The sequence below is a fragment of the Monodon monoceros genome, unplaced genomic scaffold, assembly GCF_005190385.1.
Source record: "Monodon monoceros isolate NGI ecotype Baffin Bay Population unplaced genomic scaffold, NGI_Narwhal_1 Super_Scaffold_5, whole genome shotgun sequence".
Taxonomy (NCBI): Eukaryota; Metazoa; Chordata; class Mammalia; order Artiodactyla; family Monodontidae; genus Monodon; species Monodon monoceros.
In genome coordinates, this window is record NW_021703782.1 from 25,160,474 (window position 1) to 25,183,035 (window position 22,562).

At 47.4% G+C, this 22,562-nt stretch overlaps 1 protein-coding gene across 2 annotated transcripts in view; it reads left to right on the forward strand.

Annotated features, from left to right (window-relative positions):
* Nucleotides 1-2,495, forward strand: part of PHF2 (PHD finger protein 2) — a 94,166-nt gene extending 91,671 nt beyond the window's left edge. For both annotated transcript variants that reach the window (XM_029203023.1, XM_029203022.1), the window contains exon 22: nucleotides 506-2,495. In XM_029203023.1, the coding sequence (XP_029058856.1) occupies nucleotides 506-594 (89 nt within the window). In that variant the 3' untranslated portion in view covers nucleotides 595-2,495. The remainder of the gene's footprint in view (nucleotides 1-505) is intronic.
* The last annotated feature ends 20,067 nt before the right edge of the window (nucleotides 2,496-22,562 follow it).

Sequence of the window (22,562 nt, forward strand, 5' to 3'; positions counted from 1 at the left end):
TCTGGTTACCTTGGAGTTAGGTCTGGCCCTTCAGACTCCCAGGGCCTCGGCTTTGGGGCCTGGCTTGAAGTCAGAGTGTGGTTGGTGGTTTGCCGAGGATTCACTGGGAGGAGCCTAAGGTGACCCAGGCTCCTCTGTGTGAATTAGGGGTGGGACGGCTGGCCGGGTCTCGTGGCATTCCCCACTGTCACCCCCCAGACCCCTTGCACCATGGGCGTGAGGCCCAGCCGGCCATGGACATGGGGAGTGTGGCTCTAGGTGGCCCTAATGCCATCCCTGGCCTGTGCCTACCCTACTCACCACGGCCCAACGCCTTGTCGACATAGCCTCTGAGTGGGGCGCTTTGTTGACAATTGGTGGTTTTGGAGGGATGCAGAACTCCCTGGACCTGGGAATTGCAGGCCCATTTTACAGACAGGGTGGGGGCTCAGGAGGGTTACAGACCCCCATCCCACATGCTGCTCCTGTCACTCATCTGTCCTTTTTGTGTCTCTGCCTCCCCCAGGAAAGCGTACAAAAAAGGGCATGGCCACTGCCAAACAGAGGCTTGGGAAAATTTTGAAAATTCATCGGAATGGAAAACTGCTCCTTTAAAGTTTGGAAAGCCAGGATCCTTCTGCTCCGCTCAGGACCCTTGGAGCCCTGCTAAAACATCAGCCCCCAGGAGGGTGGCCTTGCTGCCTCACCCCAGGGAGGGCCTGGCCTCTTCCCGGCAACCATCCCCCTCACATGAGCATCTGTTGCTTCAGCGGGCGGAGCTCGCCAATACGGACAGACGTCCTTTCTCAAGTTGCTTAGAGTGACCAGTTCCCGAAACGTGGCCCTGCCAGTTTGAGGACCATTCCAGTTTCAGGACAGCCTCCAGGCATCCCCGAGCATGGGTGTGATTGCAGGGCCTTTGCAGCTCTGCTGGGAGCATGAGTCCTTCAAGGAAGGAGGAGTGAGCCAATGCTCACCAGGCCCAGAGTCTGAGCTGGCCACAGGCTGGTAGCCTCCAGAGGCTTTAAAAAAGGCAAAGAACACTAGAGAGGAAGAGGAGGAGAGATCGGGGTGTGTATGTGCCCCCCTTCTCTTCCCAAGTGATTCTCAGACAAGTCCAGAGACTGTTGGGCCCAGCCAGGAGAGGAGCCTCTGTGCTCCCCGGCTGGTGGGTGGTGGGCCGGATGGTGGGTGTTGCACCCTGAATGCCTGGGGCATTTCTCAGGGCTGGCTGGGGCCATCAGCAGGGTCAGTGTGTCAGTGTTGGGGGGGGAAGCCATCATGGGGTCCCCAGGGAAGGGTTCAGGCCCAGACACAGTGTGGGGCCCAGGGGGCCCAGGCTAAGCCACATGGGTGGTCCCCGTCCAGCCTGACCATCTATACTCCGAGAAGCACTTCCCAGCCAAGGCACCCCGCCATATGCCTGGTGGGGCAGATGGTGGCCGGGTGGCCCGAGGACTTGGGGGCCGGGCACTTCTGTCTTGTCACCTGTTAACGTTTGGTGTCGAGTGCATGGGTGGCTCCTGGACCACGTGTCTGCCCATCGACACGGAGGGGCTGGATTTGTTTCTCAGGCAATCCTGTATTTTAATTTTAGATGTATTTCCTGAAGCATATTTTTCATAGAATGTAGCGTGTAAATAGCTTTTTAAATAACTTCTTTTTTATAAGAGTAAAAGTATCTTTAGGAATTTCTTTCTATAGAGTCCTTCATTAACATTTATACGAGTTTTTTGCCGAGTATGATGAACAGTTGGGTTTCCGATGCTTTTCCTTTTCCTTCTTTCTTTGTATTATTATGGTTATTATTATTTTTTTTTCTTTTAGGAACTAAGGTATTGCCTGAAAAACAAGTGATGTCTTTGCAGCCTTATATCTGTCTTTACAGAAGCAAACAGTACACAAAAGATCTATTTCAGACACATTTGAAGAGGAATCTTCAACTTGAATACCAGCTCTTTCTTTCCTTCTTGTTGATGAAGGGGGTGGGGGTACAGTTATTTTACTAGCACCTTGTGAAGTGTTTCTGTGTTTTGTGATGCTGTAATTTATTAATGTTTGTAGCTTTTTATATTTGTACATTTCTTATGAGCTTTGTTTATATGCCCATCCCTGGGTGTTCTGTCCATGAGGAGAGGCAGCTTTGCGTGGGCCTTGCCACCCTTGCTCATCCTGTTTGGGGGATGCAGCCCCGGGACCCAGAGGCTGGGAGGGGTGAGCCTCATGGGGCCCTGACTATTCCGACCCGGCGTTTTGAAGGTTTCCTTTCCTGTCCTTGTTGAACATTTATATAATCTAACCTGGCCATCAAGCTGTTCTCTCTCTTCCTCTCTCTCTCTCTTTTATTTTTTTAATTTTATTATTATTATTTTGGCAACATGTACATTTCTAACAAAGTTTATTGTGGCTATTAAAGTGTTTTATTTCCCAATTCATATTACTCTTGTATCGAGTCCATGAGGTCTAAGGTAACTTAGATCAAAGTTTTAAAAGAGTAAAAATATTTCAGGTTTTGTACAGAACCATGTCTGTGTCATTTCTGCCTTGTTCACTGTCATCCACTCTGGTGGTGAGGACGGTGGGGATCCTCGACGTTGGGGAGAGGAGTGGGCCAGTGAGTGGGCTGGGTGTGAGGGTGGGCAGTCAGGCCAGGCCCCCTACCCAGGCCCAGCCCTGGCTGCCAACTTTCCCCTTGGAAAGCCTTTGGATTGCCCACAGGGCATATGTACTGCCCTGCACCCCAAAGCTGCAGCACCCTGAGCCAGCCTGCAGGAGCAGGCAGAAGAGACCCTTGGTCAGAGTGGGCAGCCTTTGAGACCCTGACAGTACCAGCCCCAGCCCCTAGCATCCTCAGGAGCCTCTAGTACCTTCTTAGTGTTCACAGGTGTGCAGTTTAGTTGAGTCCGGTGAGAGGCACCCGAGAACATGTGCAGAATTTCAGTCTAAAGCTGATGTTAGGGACTTTCGTGATGGCGCAGTGGTTAAGAATCCACCTGCCAATGCAGGGGACATGGTTTCAATCCCTGGTCCGGGAAGATCCCACATGGTGTGGAGCAACTAAGCCCGTGCACCACAACTACTGAGTCTGTGCTCTAGAGCCCACGAGCCACAACTACTGAGCCTGCGTGCCACAGCTACTGAAGCCTGCGTGCCCTAGAGCCCATGTGCTGCAACTACTGAAGCCCGAACGCCTAGAGCCCGTGCTCCACAACAAGAGAAACCACCCAATGAGAAACCCACGAACCGCAACGAAGAGTAGACCCTGCTCACCACAACTAGAGAAAGCCCACACGCAGCAACGAAGACCCAATGCAGCCCCCCAAAAAAAGCTGATGTTACTCACAACAAATGAACAAAAGCAGACCCCCCCCCCCCCCCCCACATACACAGATGAACAGTGTAGGGCACAGTGAGGATCGAGGATTAGGGAGAAAAAAGGACCAACTGGCCAAAGGGGACTGCCACAGAGGAGACCCTAGGCACACGCTGGGGCTGCCCCAGCTGCCAGGCATTTCAGACATTGCTGGGCCCTGGTATGCAGTGTTCAGCCAAGGCAGCTCCACAGCCTGAATTTGCTCCGCTGGACCCCGCAAGAGGGGCCTTTGCAAACCCCATGGTTGGGCATTCACCCTTCCTGGCAGCTGTCCTGTCCCTGCCTGGATCCAGCCAGATCCTGCCCTGTGGCTTCCCCAGGGGTCCCCGCCCCCTCACCCCACAGCCGCTGGGGCACCGTGCCAAGCCCTGGGCTGTTCTGTACAGCCCACCCTCCCGAGGCCTGGCTCTGGCTGCCCAGCCTCTGAGCTGGAGTCCTTGAGGCTGAGCTATCTGGGTGCTCCTTGGGTCTTCCCACCCCAGCATGGCTGTAGGGACTGGGTCTTCAGAGGGCCATCTGGGACCTGGGGCCCTAGGCTTGGGAAAGACCTCCCAGAAGGTACCCAGAGCCTCTTCCCTGGCCCTAGGCCCTATCCTGGGCTGCACCCACACCATCCTGGTGCAGCATGGCCTGGTCGTGCCCTGGGCCATCACTGTGGCCCCAGCTGCCCTTGTGTTCGGGAATGTCTGTAGGTGGACTAGAGGCATGCATTTCTGGGTGTGCCTGCAGCATGGGCAGCAAGGAGCCTGTGTCGCTCTGTGCTTGGTGCTGACTGTGGCCCTTCCAGGGTCTTCTCCCCATCTCCATGCAGGGCCAACAGCCCTGCGACAGTGAACTTGGAGGGGAGGGGCTGAGCAAACTCCCTGCGTGGCCCCATGGACCCAGCCCCTCATTTGACAGGTAGATAAACTGAGGCCCACACTGAAGCCCTTCATGGATGAGACTTGAGTGCTCCAGGATTGTCCCCTGCTCACCATAATTTCTCAGCCTCCTGGCAACAGGTGTAAGTGGAACACCACCATCGTGTTGAGGCAGCTCCTGGGGGCCGCAGGATGCCAGCAACAGGGTCCTGGAGAGCCCCCTGACCAGCAACAAACTTCGCAAGAGGAAACATGAAGGGTTGCACGTTAGGCCTCTGAGATGTTGGGAGCTGTTTTTTTACTGCAGGCTGCCTAGCTCTGTCTGACTGAGACTCACATGCGGCTGTGTCCTGTGTACTGAACATGGCATAAATAAACAAATTGCCCCTTAAGTCGGCTTCCAAATTTTAGCTGAATTTTAGTCATTTCCCGAGCACCTACTGTGTTCCAGGCTCGGTGCTGAGAACATTCCAGAGGCTTCATCGGGGCCGATTTTGCCAAGGAAGACTTCAAGCTCAGAGGGGGCACCTGTTCCCCTGCTCCTCTTGGGAAGCCTGGGCTTTGCCTGGGACCCACACTGCCGCCTGCTCACTGGTACAATAGGACAGGCTGTGATGAGACACACCCATGGTGTTGTGTTACACTCCAGGTGAATGAAGGGGGTCTGGAAGCTTCCCTGGAGCAGCCCATGAGATGAAAATGTCTTCAGCAACACAAGCAAAGGCCCCAGGGCAAGTGACCAGACCTCAGGGTGGTCAGATGGTTGGAGATAGGGCTGGAGCTGGCTCAGAGCAGGTGGAGGGTGTCCACACAGTGGGGAATGTGGCAGGCCCTGCGGAGCCCCTGCAGGTTAGCAAGCAGGTGCAGTGGACTCTCCGGGAGAGCAGCCTCTGCAGGGTAGGCTGAGGGCAAGGGGTTTACTCTCTCCCTGGCTCACATTCCCCTAGGATCCCCCTCCTCCTAAGGCTCCCTCTCCCCTCAAAGGCTCCCCCTCCCCCAGGTCTCGCCCTCTACCCCTTGTGCCCATCAGGCACGTGTTCCCATCGTCTCTGTGCAGGTGGGGAGCTTAGCCCCGCCGGCAGCCCAGTCTGCTTTGCATGGTACTGCCTGGGTGCTCAGAGCCTTGGACAGACCCAGAGCCAGTCCCCAAACCTGCAGGAAAGAGTCCCACTTGGTGCCTTGGGGCAATACTGAGAGTGACCACCAGGGGGCAGGGGAGGGCCATGAACGAACAGTCCTTCAATCGAATAGCAGTTCATTTAGCACGTGTTGTCCTGTGGGCAAGACCCTGGGGCTAACTGCCGAAGGGACAGCAATGGGCAAAGAGAAGTAAAGTTAACAGCATACTGTGAGCATTGGGAAGGAGTTGATAATAATCAGATCAGCTTGGTCCTGAGCTGTTTAAGGGCTGAGTGTGCCGGGACCTGTTTAAGTATCCGGCCTGTATTAGCGCATTCACGCCTCACAACTGCCCTCTGAGGAAGGTCCTACAACTGTCTCTATCCTATCAAGGAGGAAACTGAGGCACAGAGTCTCACAGTTAGTGGAGCTGGCAGGACAGTTACAGAGCCCTTGAGCTTATGAGAGACACCATCCTGCAGACAGCGGCCAGGAGGGCAGCTCCCCAAGGCCCAGGAGGAAGAGCTGTGCCAGAGTAGAGAGAAACTGCACAATTGCTACCGTTCAAAGGCCCTGAGATGGGGACAAAGTGAGGTGCCGTCTTTGAGGATGGCTGGAGCGAGGGGCTGAGCACAGGGCACGCGGTGGAATGTTGGGCAGGGCAGCAGGCTGGGCCATCCCCTTGCCCGACTCTCCCTTCCATCATGGGGCTCTCCCTCTTTCCCAGGCTGCACAGAGACCTTCAACCCCCACTTTCCCCCAACCACACTTTCCCCTCTGGACCCAGCCCACCCTGCCTCTGTGCACAGCCCTGAACCAGGAACCCTCTTTGCAGCTGAGGACACGGAGGCAGGTCTTGTGTTGGACACATGGCTGCCGGGGTCTCTGCCCTCCTTGTCCACGGTACTGAGCGCTGGATGGTGTGTGGGAGGAAGAGTGAAGAGGGCTCACTGTCCAAGGGTTAAAGAAAAAGATGCTGGGCTTCCCTGGTGGCACATTGGTTAAGAGCCTGCCTACCAACGCAGGGCACACGGGTTCAAGCCCTGGTCTGGGAAGATCCCACATGCTGAGGAGCAGCTAAGCCCATGCGCCGCAGCTACTGAGCCTGCTCTCTAGAGCCCGTGAGCCACAACTACTGATCCCACGTGCCACAACTACTGAAGCCCGCGCGCCTAGACCCCATGCTCCGCAACAAGAGAAGCCACCACAATGAGAGGCCCGCGCACCACAACGAAGAGTGACCCCTGCTTGCTGCAGCTAGAGAGCTCCTTCGCACAGCAACAGAGCCCCAGTGCAACCAAATATAAATAATAAATAAATAAATTTTGAAGAAAAAGATGCAGCTGATGTAAAACTTCAGGCTGTGTTCCCAGCCCTGTGAAAGCAATTCTCCATAACAATAATGATAATGGTGCATAAGATTCATATCAAAGACATTAGAGTCTGGTGCTGAATTCCATAGGTTTCATGTAGTGGTTGTGCTGCCAGTGTGGTCCCATTTCCTGAGTGCCTACAGTGTGCTGGGCAGGGTGCCATGAGCTTTCCTGAGGCTAATCACTTACCACTGCCCCTACACCTCAGGCTCGGGTCCTGGGACTGGGAGGCCTCTCTGAGGAGGTGACCTTTGAACAGAGCCCAGAGACCATGGAGGAAGAGTGTTGCGACCGAGGGAACAGTAGAACAAAGGCCCTGGGACAGGATCCAGCTTCGTGAGGAACAATGGGGGCAGTGTGGGTGGAGAAGTTGGCAGGGCCAGGGTTCCAGCAAGGCTTTGTCTGCCTCAAGCCTTGGTCCAGGCTGCGCCCCCTGACATGAGTGGCTATACTCTTTTTTTTTTTTTTTTTTTTTTTTTTGGCGGTACGCGGGCCCCTCACTGTTGCGGCCTCTCCCGTTGCGGAGCACAGGCTCCGGACGCGCAGGCTCAGCGGCCATGGCCCACGGGCCCAGCCGCTCCGCAGCATGTGGGATCCTCCCGGACTGGGGCACAAACCCGTGTCCCCTGCATCGGCAGGCAGACTCTCAACCACTGCGCCACCAGGGAAGCCCTGAGTGGCTATACTCTTGGCCCAAGGAGCCCATGGCAGGCCCAGCCCAGCCTGGCTGTGGAAGCTTGGGGCCGGCCCCACCTCCCTCATCTGCAGAGTGGCTGATAGCGTGACCCCACACAGAGGTGCTTCAGGGCTGCCTTCTCCCCACAGGCCAGCCATTCCCACCTGGCCCTCTGCTGGGGCACGCCCCACTCTACCTGCCTGCCCTGACAGCCTGTTTGCTATGTGATCTCAGGCAGGACTTCCCCTCTCTGGGCCTCTTCTTCCATCAGCCTCCCTGATGATGAGGAGGGAGAGGGAGTAGGGATCTGGAGCTGAGGACTGCCCACACAGGAGGCAAGTCGCAGCAGGACACAGGACACAGCCCGGCCTTAGGTGGCCAGGCCTGGCCTGAGAGATCTGTCAACAGACATGCCATGTGCACCCCGCCTTGCAGAGGTGTGAGGTGTGGAGCAGAGGCTGCACCCTGGGCTGGGTGTGTACCCAGGTGGTTGTGTCGATGATCAATTAAATGTTTATTCACATCCAGTTTGCAGTCTCCTTCCCGTATTTTGGAGTGGATCCTTACTTTTCACGACTCATGGTTTTGTGTCCCCAGAGCCCGGTGGATGGAGGGACACCAGGTGGGGCTGCAGGGTTGAGGAGGGGTGCTGGTGTGAGGGGAGCACTGCGGGCTGTCGGGCAGCCTGACAAATGACCTCCCTCCTCAGCCGCCAGCCCGCCTTTCCCAGGCCAAGTCCCATCGGCCGCCTCATCCAAACATCCCAGGGGATGCCACCTCGGCAGAAAAATGATGCTGTTCCATTAACATCTGACACGGATTTGCAGGCCCCAAACAGACGAGCGTGCATGTAAACACCCGGCCTAGCTGGGCCCTCGCCCGGCTCAAAGCGGGATCCTCGTAATTAATTGTCCGCCTGCCGGCCTGAACCCACACTCCAGCCCGTGTTATTTCAAGATCGCAATCCCTCCTGTCCCCCCACCCCACCCAACTGCATTTACCAAACAGCGGATGTGCTGGAGCTTGTAGGAAGGAGCAGAGAGATGGTCCTGGCTCTGCAGTCCTCAACTTCCTCCCTGTAAAATGGAGCCATCGCCCTGGGCTCCCTGACGGTCAGGAGAACAGGACCCATGTGCCTGGCTTGAGTTGGGCCAGAGCATCTGCACACTCACGGGCGTGCTGTCTCGGGCTGCCCAGCCCGAATGGGTCGGTTGTTGAGAGAGCACAGCCCCGACGGGCCACCAGGGTCTCCACACCCCGGATGTGGGCTCAGCTCGGCTGACACTGCTGTTTATCTTTTCTACTCATTTTGGCTGATTTAGTAAGTGTGTGAAGCCACGTGTGTTACAATATGTGCCTTTTTACCTTGAAGAGGGAGGATTTTTTGTAGAATGCTGTTCTAGAATGTTGTCTAGAGTCAGTGATACCTTGTGCATAATGTGTACACCAATAATACCTCTTCTGCTTATCAAAGAGAAATCTCATATAAATGGGCCACAATTCTGAGTAAGCTTTGGACTGCCACATTTATATTTCCTTCCTTCCCTCCTTTTTGGGTTAATTTATTTTAGAGTTTAGGAAAACTGCATGACTTTGCCTGTGATGGGCCATCATGGGTCTCCCTGTTCTGCACCTGCAGCTGGTGGAGATGCCACCTCTGTGAGCTGTGACATGGGGACAATGATCTTACCTTCTATGGGGTCATAGGGATAAACCAAAGCCAGGCTCACAGATGGGTCCCTACAATGTGTTCTGGGATCAGTATCTTTGTTCAAATGCTTAAATCTGGGGGAAAAACCCAGTCCTCCTTTCTTATTCTTTTCTTTTTAAACGATCTAACTATGACCCCCTGGGATGAACTGTAGTTAATGGCCAGGAGCAGGGATCCCAAGTTTATCCTCCATCAACATCCAGATATTTGTGGCCCATATCACACAGACATTTGTTGGTGGGTTTCTCTTGGTGGCTGTGGATTAAGCTCTGGCAAAGTTTATTGGTGTCTGTAGTCTGCTCTTCCCAGGGAGTTACCAGGAGCAGTGCCAGGGTTAGGGGTTAGGGGGTGGTTCCATGAGAAGGAGGCATCTGGGGGCTTGTGGCAGATGTAAATAAGGATACTTTCTGGGGAATTCTTTCATTTTTTGTTTCTGTTTTTTCTGTTCTAGACTCAGACCATATAGTTTTTGTGACTGTGGCTTTAGGATATATTTCCAATCTGTCAAACGCTCCATGTGCTTCTTGAATTGCTGTGCTGCAATCTGTGAAGCAGCTCTGAAGGTGGGGGAAAGGGGGCTCATGCTCCAGCTATGGTCTCCACTCAGGGAGGAGGGATGCCTTCTCCATCTGTTCAAAACCTCCCTCCTCCTCTCCCCTGATGTGGGTATTCTCTGGGTTCAGCTCTCCTGCCCTCACCCTGCAGTCCTCTGGAGGGGACCCCTCAGCGGTGCCCACTCAGCTGCTCCAAACCCTCACTCCTCAGTGACTTTGGCCTCAGGGGCCCTTCTTATCTGTCATTCCACCAACACGCTTAGATGGGTTGATTCTGGCTTCTTCAGGTCTCATGTACCTGCCTGCCCCAACTTAGCCTTCCCCAGGATGCCTTATACCAGCCCTGTCCTGACTCTGTTTCCCTGATTCCCTCCTTCACGGTCCCCAAATTCAGTCCCAGACACCACCTCCTGTGGTCATTCTTCAGCTCAGCCTTCTGTGGCTCCCCACTAACTGCCTACAGGATCCCCACAATCCAGGCCTTCCATTCTTTCATGCCTCAGTGCCCACAGCCCCAGCAGGGCATCCTCTGTGTGGTCAAATGGACACCCTCCTGGCCCATTTCACCCCAGAGGATAGTCTATGTCCTCAACGTGGGCCTTGGAGCCATGGGGAGCCCCTGGTTCAGGGCAGACAAGGGCACCAGTGGCTGGTGGATAGTGGGAAAGCAAGGTGGATTGAAGGACCAGGGACCCCAGAGGAAGGAGGGAACAGGAAGGTGGGATGGGGACAAAGGGGGACTTTGAGAAGAGGGATGTTTTAGTGGAGAGAGGGAGTTTGTAAGGAAGAAGGCTCCAGGCAGAGGGACTAATGGCATGTGTGGAGCAGGGGCTGTTAATTCCTGCCCTGCAGGGGTGGATTAGGACAGACAAGCATCCAGGGTGGCCCTTCTGAAGTCTGGGGTTATCACTGCTTCCTCTGGTGAGGCTGCTGGTGATTCACGGTCTGAGGACTGATGAGCAGGAAGTCAGGGGCGTGGCTAAGCCAGCAGGGAGGGGTTGTGGCCACTCACATTGTGGTGGGCTGGGCTGACCTGTGCAGGCAGGCACAGGCTCCTGGGAGCCCAGTAGGCAGAGTGCAAGATCCCCAGCCACAGCCTAGGAGCCCATTCAGACAAGTGCTGTCTGGCCTTCAACCCCACACCCCTAATACCTCTGATGGGGTGCTCATATCCTCCTGGATGCTCTGTCTCACTCTAAACTTGGCTGGACTCAAAGATCTGGAACCTGCCTTCCTAGGCTGGCTCTGGAGGGCCTGGAGAGGAGGTTCCCTGGGACTTGGCTCTGGGGCTTAGGCCATAAACCAAATCCAAGAGAAGGGGCCACGCAGCTCTGGGGCTGGTGGCATTTTTTCCTGGTAGTCCAGTGGGTGGCTGAGGCCAAGTGATGTAAGTGACATGGTCGTTCTTGGTGGCTCATTTAAAAGTGGGGGCTGCTCCTAGCAACCATGGCTCAGGCCTATGGAGGAAACAGATCATACTCTGCTGGGAAGTCCTGTGGGAGCCCAGGTAATGGGAGCACTGCAATTTGTGAAGGGTGGTGCAGGGGCAGATCACTGTGTTGGAAGCTCCCTCTGGAAGCAAAAGTGGAGAACAGACCGTTGGGACTGAGAGGAGGCAAAGGGACCAGGAAGAAAGGAGGTGGCCTGAGCCACCTCAGCCACAAGGCCTGAGCTGGGACCAAGGCCAGGGTCAAGAGGACAGGATGGTTTCAAGACCCACATGGCTCTCCCATGACCCCTAAGAAGCTTAGAGAAAATGTCTAGCTAGGGGAGATGGGAACAATTGAGAAACAGACCTCCCTCCCTCCAGAACAGGCCTTACCAATAAACTATTTGGAATGATGAAAATGTTCATATAGTGTAGCTGAGCACTTGAAATGTGGCTAGTGTGACTGAGTTTTGAATTCTTAATTTTATTTACTTTTAATTGCTTTTAGTTTAAATTTAAATGGCTGTGTGAAACAATCAATGAAATAGAAAATAGAAGAATAATAGAGAAAATCAATGAACTCCCAATTTGGTTCTTTGAATAACACTGATAAATCTCTAGCTGGACAGATAAGAAAAAATGGAGAAGATACACATTTCCAATATGAGAGTGAAAGAGTGGTCATTACTGCTGATCTTACAGACATTAAAAAAACAACAAAGAATATTATGATCAACTTTATGTGAATGTTTGACAACTGACAAAGTATGGACAAATTCCTTGAAAGACACAAATAACCAAAATTGATGCAAGAAGAAAGAGAATATCTTGTTAGCCTTCTGTGTATAAAAAGTTTTGAATTAATAATTAAAAAGCCTCCCTGCCCCCCCTCACAAAATTCTAGGGCCAGATTGCCTTACTGGTGAATTCTAGCTAACTTTTCATAATGATATAATATATAAACTCTTTCAAAAAGTACTGGATGAAGCAACACTTCTTATCTCATTTTATGAGGCCAGAATTACACTGATGTCAAAACTAGAGATATAACCAAAAAATACAAAGAAACTTATATCCCTTATGAATACAAACATAAGATTCTCCATAAAATATTAGCAATCAAATCCAGCAATATAAAAAAAGGATCATATATTTAAGTGGGGTTTATCTCAGGAAGGTGAGGTTGGTTTAACATTCTCAAATAAGTCAATGTAATTCACCAAATTAAGAGAATAAAGAATAAAATCATATGATCATTTCAAAAAACAAAAACAAACAAACATAAAACAAACCACTTGATAAAATTAGGCACCCATTCAAGACAAATCTTTCATGAAAATATATAATAAATAGAAGGGAATATCTTCAACTTGATAAAAGTCTAGATACTTCCTCCCAAAAACAGAATTGAGGTAAGGAAATCCATTCTAACACTTCCATTCAATAGTATGCTTAACCAAAGCAATAAGTCAAGAAAGAAGTAAAAGGCCTATATATTAGATGACATTCACAGATGCTATTATTGTGTACATAGGAATTCCTAAGGAGTATGCAAAAGAGCTACTGGAGCAAAGACCTGGAGCATAAATCAGTTTTATGTATAATGAACAAAGAAAGAGCGAAAGAGGAAAAAGTATTAAGACTGGAGAGACTGGCAAAGGCCAGTTCATCAAGGCCACAGAATACAGGATCAGAATTTAAAAATCAATTGTATTTCTATATGCTAGCAATGAACAACTGGAAAAATGAAACTATAAAATGATACTTTTCACAATAGCATAAAAACATAAAATGCTTAGGGATAAATTTAACAAAAATATTTCCAAGACCCATACACTAAAAATTACAAAAACTGCCGGAAGAAATTAAAGACTTAAAAAATGAAGAGATAAATTGTATTCATTGTTCAGAAGAATCAATATTTTTGAGATGTTAGTTTCCCCCAAATCATTCTATACATCTATTGCAATTCCAATCTTAGCAAGCTTTTTTGTAGAAATTGACATAGAAATGCAAAGGACCTAATACATCTAAACCAAACAATTTTAAAAGAACAACATTGGACTTACACTGGTTGGTTCCAAGACTTGACATAAAGTTATAAAGACTTGTTATTAAGCTAAGCAAATGAAACAATGTAGTAGATATAGAAAAATAAAACTGGATGGCATGTTCAGAAATTATCCAAGAATGTCCATATGTATATAATCTATCGATTTCCAGCAAAGGTACCAAGGCAGTTCACTACAAAAATAAAATTCTTTTCAACAAATGGTACTTGAAAAACCAGATATCTACCAGGAAAAAAATAGAGCTTTGGCCCTTACCTCATTCATACACAAAAATTAATGTCAAAAGGATCAGAGACCTTAAAAAGCTAAAACTATACATCTTTAAGAAAACATAGGAGAAAATCTTCAAGAACTTATATAGGCAAAGATTTCTTAGAATGGGCAAAAAAGAACAAAAAGTAAATTAAAATTGGCAAATTAAACTTCAGCAAAATAAAAATATTTTGCTTTTTGTAAGTTTCCATTAAAAAATAAAAACCAAGCCACATGAAAGACATAAACCTCCAGATTCAAGAAGCTGAGTGTTTCCAAACAAGATAAATCAAAAGAAATCCACACAAACCATGACACATCAGAGTTAAATTTGTGAAAAGTAAAGACAAAGAAAAAATATTCTTAAAATTCAGAAAGAAATGGCACATCACCTACAAAGAAGCACCAATTCAAGTGACAGTAGATTCCTCATTTGAAACTGCGAAGTTCAGAAGGAAGTAACACAATGATTTTCAAATGAGAAAGAAAAGAACTGTCAACCTAACATCCTATCTTCAGTGAAACTATCCTTCATTAGTGAAGGGGAAATAAAGATACACTCTCAGATAATCAAACAAATAAGAGAATTTGTTGCTAGCACACCTACTCTTAAAAAATAGCTAAAGAAATCTCTCCAACATAAAGGAAATGATAACAGAAGAAGACTGGGAACATCAGAAAGACAACAGAATAGGTAAAAATAGAAGAAGGAATAGATAAAAATATAAGCAAACACAATAGGTAGAAAGAGAAGTAAAATAGAAGTAATCTCTTTACCTCAAGAATTTCTTTAATCATATTTTGTTGTTGAAACAAAAGTAGTATCACCCTTGTGTTGTGGTGCTCAAAATATGTAAAAGAAATAATTAGGAAAATTATATTTTAAAAGTTGGCAGGGTAAAGACAGTCTAGATGGAAGAAAGGTTTTTACACATCACTCAAAGTGGTAAAACACTTACACCACTAGGCTGTGATAAAGTAGTGTCTATATGTGGTAATACCTAGAGCAACCCCTAACGAAACTATACTTATCAATAGATTTAAAATTATTCAAAATTATTATAAATAAATCTAAAAAAGGAATCTCAGAACTGTTCAAATAACCCACAGGAAGGCAAGAAAAAATAAACAGAGGAATAGATACAAAAGGAACAAACAGAAAATAACAATAAAATGGCAGATTTAAGCCCTAACATGTCAATAATTGCTTTAAATGTAAATGATATAAATATGTCAGTTAAAAGACAGAGATTGGTAAAATGATAAAAAATGTTCCAATTATAGGCTGTCATCAAGAAATTCACTTCAAACATAATGGCATAGATAGGTTGAAAGTGGAAGGATGGAAAAAGATAAATGCATTCAAAGCATTAATTTTAAAAAGGATAAGTGGCTATGTTAATATCATGTAAAGTAGAATTTAGAGCAAAGAAAATTCCTAGGGACAAAGAGGAACATTACATAATGATAGAAGCAACAATCCACCAAGAAAGTATAGCAATCCTAAATATCATGCACTAACAGCTCTTTCAAGTACATGAAGCAAAAATTGATAGAGCTGAAAAGAGAAATAGACAAAGCCATAATTATGCTTGGGAATTCAACACTTCACTCTCAGCAACTGAGAAAACACAGAACACATCACCAAGCAACAGCAGAATACATGTTCTTTTCAAACAGCCATGGGATGTTTACCAAGATAAGCCATAAAGCAAACTTCAACATATTTAAAAGAATTGAAATCATACTGAGAAATCAATAAGGTAAAGACAAAAGGTACATCTCCAAACACTTGGGAAGTAATCATCAACATATTTCTAAATAATCCATTGGACAAAAAGAGAGTTTCAAAGAAAATACAATAATAAATAGAACTGGGTAAAAATAAAAACATAGCATATCAAAAATTGTGGAATACAGCAAAAGCCATGCTGAGAGGAAAATTTATAGCACTAAATGCTTATATTAGGATTTAGAGAAGTTCTCAAAACAATAATATATGGTCATACCTCAAGAAATTAGAAAAAGAAGAGCAAAATATATCCAAAGCAATCTGAAGGAAGGAACTAATAAAGAGCAGAAATTTATGACACTGAAAAGAGGAAAACAATACAGGAAATTAATGAAAAATATCATCAAAATTGATAATCTTTTAGCAAGACTAAGATAAATAGAGAGAAGACCCAAATCACCAATATCAAGAATGAAACAGAGGGTATTACAAGAGGTTCTGCAGCCATTTAAAATGTAGTAAGGGAACACTGCAATAAACTCTATGAGAATAAATTTGACAATTTAGAAGAAATCAGCTGACCAATTCCTCAAACACTAAAAGCAAACAAAACTCAATCAAGCTGAATGAGACAAATTGAATAGTAATATAACCATAAAACAAATTGGATTGGTAATTTTAAAACTGCTGGAAAAGAAATCTGCCAGCCAAAATGATTTTTCACCAGGAACTTCTAGAAAACATTTAAAGAAGAATTAGCACCATTTCTGCAAAATCTATCTCAGAAAGTACAAAAAGAGGGAACACTTGCCAGACTTATTTTATGAGACCAATGTTACCCTGATACCAAAACCAGAGAAAGGGGAGAGGCAGAGAGAGAAAGACAGAATGAAAGACTAATATCTTTCATGAACCTAGAAGCAAAAATTTTCAACAAAATATGAGCAAATCAAATCCAGGAATATAAAGCAAAAAACTGTACACTCATAGTGGGATTTATTTCAGGAATCAAGTTTGGTTTAATATTTTAAAATCAATCAATACCATCAGCATCAACTGGTCAAAGACGAAAAATATGACTATATCCATGGATGCAGAAAAAGAATTTGACAAATCCAATAGCCATTTATTATTATTATGTTAATTTATTTATTTTGGCTGTGTTGGGTCTTTGTTGCTGCGCACGGGCTTCCTCTAGTTGTGGAGAGCGGGGGCTACTCTTTGTTCTGGTGCGTGAGCTTCTCATTGCGGTGGCTTCTCTTGCTGTGGAGCATAGGCTCTAGGCGCGTGGGCTCCAGTAGTTGCGGCACACGGGCTCAGTAGTTGTGGCTCATGGGCTCTAGAGCACAGGCTCAGTAGTTGTGGCGCACGGGCTTAGTTGCTCCGGGGCACGTGGGATCTTCCCATACCAGGGCTCGAACCCATGTCCCCTACATTGGCAGGCGGATTCTCAACCACTGTGCCACCAGGGAAGCCCCTATTTATTATTTTAAAAAGCCTCAACAAACTAGGAATAGAGAGGTAAACTCCCTCAACTTGCTAAAGAACATCTACCAAAAAACCTATAGCTAACATCATACTTAATGGAGGACTAAATGCTTTCTTTCTGAGTTTGGGAACAAGGGAGAGATGTTTGCTCCCACCACTGTTATTTCACATAGTACTAGAAGTTCTAGCCACTGTGACAAGGAAAAGAAAAAAGCACACAGATTGTAAAGGAAGAAATTAAACTGTCCCTATTTGCAGATGAAATGATAGTATATGTAGAAAATCCAAAAGAATCTGCAAAATATATGAACAGACTCTTAGAGGTAATAAGTTAAGTCAGCAAGGTTGAAAGATAAAGGATCAAAATACAAAAGTCTATTTTATTTCTATATACTAACAATGAACATTTGAAAATTGACATTAAAAACATAATACCATTTATACTCACTCCACAGAAAATAAAACACTTAGGTGCAAGTGTAACAACTCCAAAAAGCTTTTGAGTAGACATAGACAAATTCTTTCTAAAATTTATATTAAAAAGCAAGGCTTTAAAGTAGTGTTATGTGTTGAATTGTGTTCCCCAAGATTCATATATTGGCAACCTAATCCCCATACTTCAGAATGTGACCTTATTTGGAGATAGAGCCTTTTTTAAATTTAAAAGATATAATTGGCTTTATTGAACAACTCATGAATCAGGCAGTTTCCCATCTAGCAAGTCAAGAGGAGCTGTACTTATGATATCACTTATATGTGGAATCTAAAGTATGACACAAATGAACATATCTATGAAAAAGAAACAGACTCACAGACATAGAGAACAGACTGGTGGTTGCCAAGGGGGAGGTGGGGTGGGGAAGGGAAAGATTGGGAGTTTGGGATTAACAGGTGCAAATTAGTATACATAGGATGGATAAGCAACAAGGACCTACAATATAGCACAGGGAAATATATTCTATATCCTGTGATAAACCATAATGAAAAAGAACATGAAAAAGTATACATATAATATGTATAACTGAGTCACTTTGCTGTACAGCAGAAATTAACACATAAGTCAACTATATTTCAATAAAATTTTACAAAAAGAATTATGAAAAAAAAGAAGAGGAGCTGTACTGGGGAATACTTCATAGCTATGGTCTGCAAGACACAAACCAATCAAAATCAAATAAGTCTAAGAAAGACCCCATTGAAAGAGTCACCTTTTATGCCAAGTGGCTTGTTTAATGATCTCATGTAACTGAGTCTCAGTGGAGATAGTCTTTACAGAAGTAATCAAGTCAAAATGAGGTGATTAGAGTGGGCCGTAATTCGAAGCAATGAACCTCAGTCTAAATGTCCCACCTTATACAAATATGAACTCAAAATGGGTCATAGATTTAAATGTAAAACTAAATGAATTTTAGAAAAAAATTAGGACAAAATCTTTGGGACCTAGACTAGGCAAAGAGTTCTTAGACTTGATATCAAAAGAATGATCCATAAAAGGAAAATGAATCAAAAGTAAAAACTTTCGCTCCTCTGTGAAAGACCCTTATTGAGAGGATGAAAAGATAAACTACAGACTGGGAGAAAAATGTTTGCAAGCCACATATATGACAAAATACTAGTGCCTACAATATATAAAGACCTCTCAAAGTCTAACTGTAAGAGACAATTCCATTAGGAAATGGGCAAAATGCATAAACAGGCATTTTGCCAAAGATAATCCACAGATGGCAAATAAGCTTGTGAAAAGATGCTCAAAAGCAGTAATCATTAGGGGAATGTGATATTATTACACGCCTATCAGAACAACTAAAATAAAAAAGTGTGACAACGCCAAATGCTGTGGGGATGCAGAGAAACTGGATCCCTCATACATTCCTGGTTTGAATGTACGATGGTGTAGCCACTTTGTAAAATACTTGGGTAGTTCCTTTTAAACTTATTAATGAAATTACTTAGAATACCCAGCAATTGTACTCTTGGGCATTTATCCCAGAAAATGAAAATGTATTTTCACACAGAAATTTGGACAGGAATGTTTATTTGTAATAGCTAAAACCTAGAAAGGATCTAGCGACCTTCAGCGAGTGAATGTGGAAACACTGTGGTATATCCATACCATGGAACACACTGCTTGGCAAGAAAAAGGAATGAATATTGACACACACAGAAATATGGAAGAATCTCCAGGGAATTAGGCTGAGTGAAGAAAAGCCAATTTAAAAGGACACATATTGTGGATTCCTTTTATATAACATTTATTAAATAACCTAATTATAGAGATAGAGAACAGATTACTGGTTGTCATGGGGTAGGGATAGGATGGGAGTGGCTATAAGGGGGCAGCATGAGGGAGACTTGTGGAGTGTCTTGATCCTGGGGACAGTTATATTAAGCTACATGTGATAAAATTGCATAGAGCTGCACACATACACGCACACACACACGTGCATGAGTGTACCTATAACTGGAGGAATCTAGATAAACTCCATGGACTGTATCAATGTGAATCTCCTAGCTTTAATTATGCACGACTGTTATGCAATATGTTAGGCTTGAGGGAGGCAGAGTGAAGGGTGTATAGGACTCCTCGAAAATCTTTTGCAACTTGCTTTAAATCTATAATTATTTCAAAATAAAAAGGTAAAAAAGAAAGGCAAGCGAAAATGCAGAAGGGAAAAACATCTAAATAGATTTTGTGTGTCCGAAACACATAATGCTTACAACTCAGTAATAAGACACAGCAAAAAAGGACAGAAGAGTTGAAAGACCTTTTTCAGAAGAAGATATTCAGATGGCCAGTAAGCACATGGAATGGTCTCAATATCACTCATCAGGGAAATGCAAATTACAACTGTAATGAGATATCACTCACTAAGTATCCACTAAAATGCTGACACTACTACGACTGACAATATGAAGTGTTGAAGAAAACGTGGAGCATGTTGGAACTTGTATATACTGCGGGTAGCAGTATCAAGTGGGCCCCAATGTGTGAAATATCTTGGTAGTTTCTTGTTAAGTTTAGACACATAGTTACCCTAAGACCCAATATCTCAGTAGGGTTGACTTAATAATGCCTTCTATGTTTCCCCTCATTTAAGGCTGAGATCCTGCTCCTTTAACAACCCCCAACAGCCCAGCTTGGCTGAATGGCTCACCATTTACTTCTGGAATGGAATCTTCTATGTGAAAGCATTTTTCTTCTTGTCTCCTTTAGGTAAGTAACTACGTACAAATCACTGACTCTCCTCGGACCAGGTTGGCCTCCTCTCAGGGTGCTCTCCTGTCACAGAGACTTCCTTCACTCCTGGTCTGTCCTCTCCTACTCTATCTTTTCAGTGTCTGGTTCAGGCAGCTCCTCCGTCTGGAAGATTTCCCTGATTCCCCAGGCTGAGTCAGGCCTCCTGTGGATCCCCCAGTGTCCCCATGGTGTCACAGCACTGACTTGCTGCTTTGTCCCCCCTTCCCGGGGATTTCCTCTGGGTTGGGCCCTCCGTCCCTGGCTGGCACAGAGTCCTCGCATCCTTGCTGCTGGGCACATGGGGCCTGCCTCCTGTCCCAGGCTTGTCCTAAAGGACACTGGGGACGTCTACCCTGTGCGGGGGACTGAAACCTGCGTCCAGTCTCCCAAGCGACCATACCTGTGTTTGGAAATGCAAGTTTGACAGGTGGGTTGGGGCTGGCGCTCGAGTTCAGGGCTGATTCGTTAAAAGGTTTTATGAAAGCATGCTAAATAGACCATGCAATTGCGAGAGTAAGTCCTTCTCTGGTGGAAATTACTCAGCCATTTGGTTTTTATTTTTGTAAAGGCGGTTCGGCCCTTTTGAACACTCACTTGATACGCCTTCGCTGCCAAAGCAACAGGAAGATATGCTTTGAATTCTCTGTAAAACCCCCATGTAAACACCAGGCTTACGGGTAATTGCAACAGAGCACCGGCTCCACTCCGGGAGCCTTCACATGGCCTGCCTTCCCCGACTACTGAGGGTAAACACACATTACCCTTGGGAGTCCCTGCCCACCCCCAAAGCACCCACTCCCCAAAGCTTCAAGGGTTGAAAATGAGCCATTTGGGCCCCCACCCCAGACTGAGAGGCAGGGCTTCTGGAAGGGTTCTCTCCGTGGGGAAAGGGGGCTTCCAGCTTCCGGAGGCCTCTGGGTCCCCCATCTCTCGTGGTTAGCTCTGTTCACCCCTCGGCTCCGATCCACAAAGTCTAGTCCTGGGGAGCCTTCCCTGACTTGGCTCAGGTCTGAGCAACTCCTGCCCGGCTTCCCGATGGTGTCCAGCCTCCAGGCTCATTCCTCCAGGCCCATCCTGCAGGCCCACCCACCTGGGCCTGCCCCTTCCAGCCTCAGCTTGGAAGACACTCCAGCCTTGTGCTTCCATGATGTGTGCCACCTTGGCTCACCTTGCCTGGCTCCTGGGGAGGCTTTTACCTGGGACCAGCCATTTGCAATTCTATTCAATACTCATCTCCTGCTATAACTCAGAGCAGCCTTTCCAGAACTCCCAGCTGCATGACTTTCTCTTGCTTCACAGCTTTCCTGAATCTTCTCAGGGTGATGTGTGTGGCCTTCGTCCGTACTGAACTGGATCATATCCGGGCTCCGGGTTGGGCCCTGTGCCTGCCTGGGAAGCCTTGGCCAGGGTGCAGGACTGTTAAATGGAAGTTTCAACCAAAGTCCCCTGATACAGTACATGGGACATTCCAAAGGCAGATTTGAAATTCCTGCAACTCTGACCAGCAAGGTCTAGGGAAAGGGGTCAGTGCCCTGTGGGACCTGCAGGGGCTTGTCTCTGCCGTTGAGAGACCCCTGGCCTGGATGAGCAGAAGGGGTCACCAGGGGCTGCTGGACAAAGCCTTATCTCAAGGCCTGTGATAGCAACTGGTCCAGGGACCCCACTTTGTCTCCTGAAACCCAGGCTACTCTCTGGGTAGCCCTGATGGCTGCCCCTGCCTTACACCCTAGGGTCAGTGCTGGATGCAGCATCAGGTTCAGAGTAGAAACGACAGTGACAGTAGGGTGACTCCCCCTCTCGGGACCTGGAGAAGTGTGGATGAGCTGGTGTCCACCCTGGGCTGGTATGGGGGTCCACTGGGCATACGTAAAGGGATGGAGGGGGCAAGCATGCCTGTATGAGGTAGCCTCTGGGGAGCCATGTGTTTATACCTCCATATACTCTGTGAAGATTTGGACACTGGGACCCAGAGAAGGGGTGTGTGCAGCCCACAGCACGTGCTCCTTCACTTCACTCACTCATTCACTCGTCACCCCCCAGCAGCTGCTGGCCACTGGGCCCTCTGCTGGGCATTGCTCTGACCCAGTGTGAGTCTTTGAGGGGCCCAGGCTGGTGGGGAGGCTGACGCAGAAATGCATGTGACCCCGCAGGCTGCCAGGAGAGGAGGCGTGAGTGGGGCTTCAGAGCCCAGAGGAGGCCCTGGAGAGGGGCTGGCCACGTGGGGGATGGTGTGATGGGTGATAATGTGCTCCAGGTGGGGGACAACACAGAGGCCTGGGTATGACAGCAGTGTGGGTGGAGGCTGCACGTGGTCAGGGGAGGAGCCTCTGAACTTGTTCATCCCCCTGTGGCACATAGGCAGGCCCATGGAACTTGGGGGCCCCCTGGTCCAGCCTCCACTCAAGACTGGCAGATTCTGTCCTGACCCAGCGCTGCCTGGCCCTGCTCATGTGCCAGCGAAGGGGCCCTCCCTCCTCCTGGGCATCTCCCTCCATCCTGGCTGAGCTCTCACTGGGAGGATGTGCTTCCCACAGCGCCACTGGGGCCTGAACTGGGCAGATGCTGAGGCGGGGGACAGTGCAGAGATGGGTCTTTGTGGGGCAGAAAAGGAGTTGCCAGTACTTGCGGGTCAGTCTGCTCTGTGGCTTGATGGATCACGATGGACTCAGTCACTCAACCTCATTGTGTCTCAGTTTCCTCACCTGT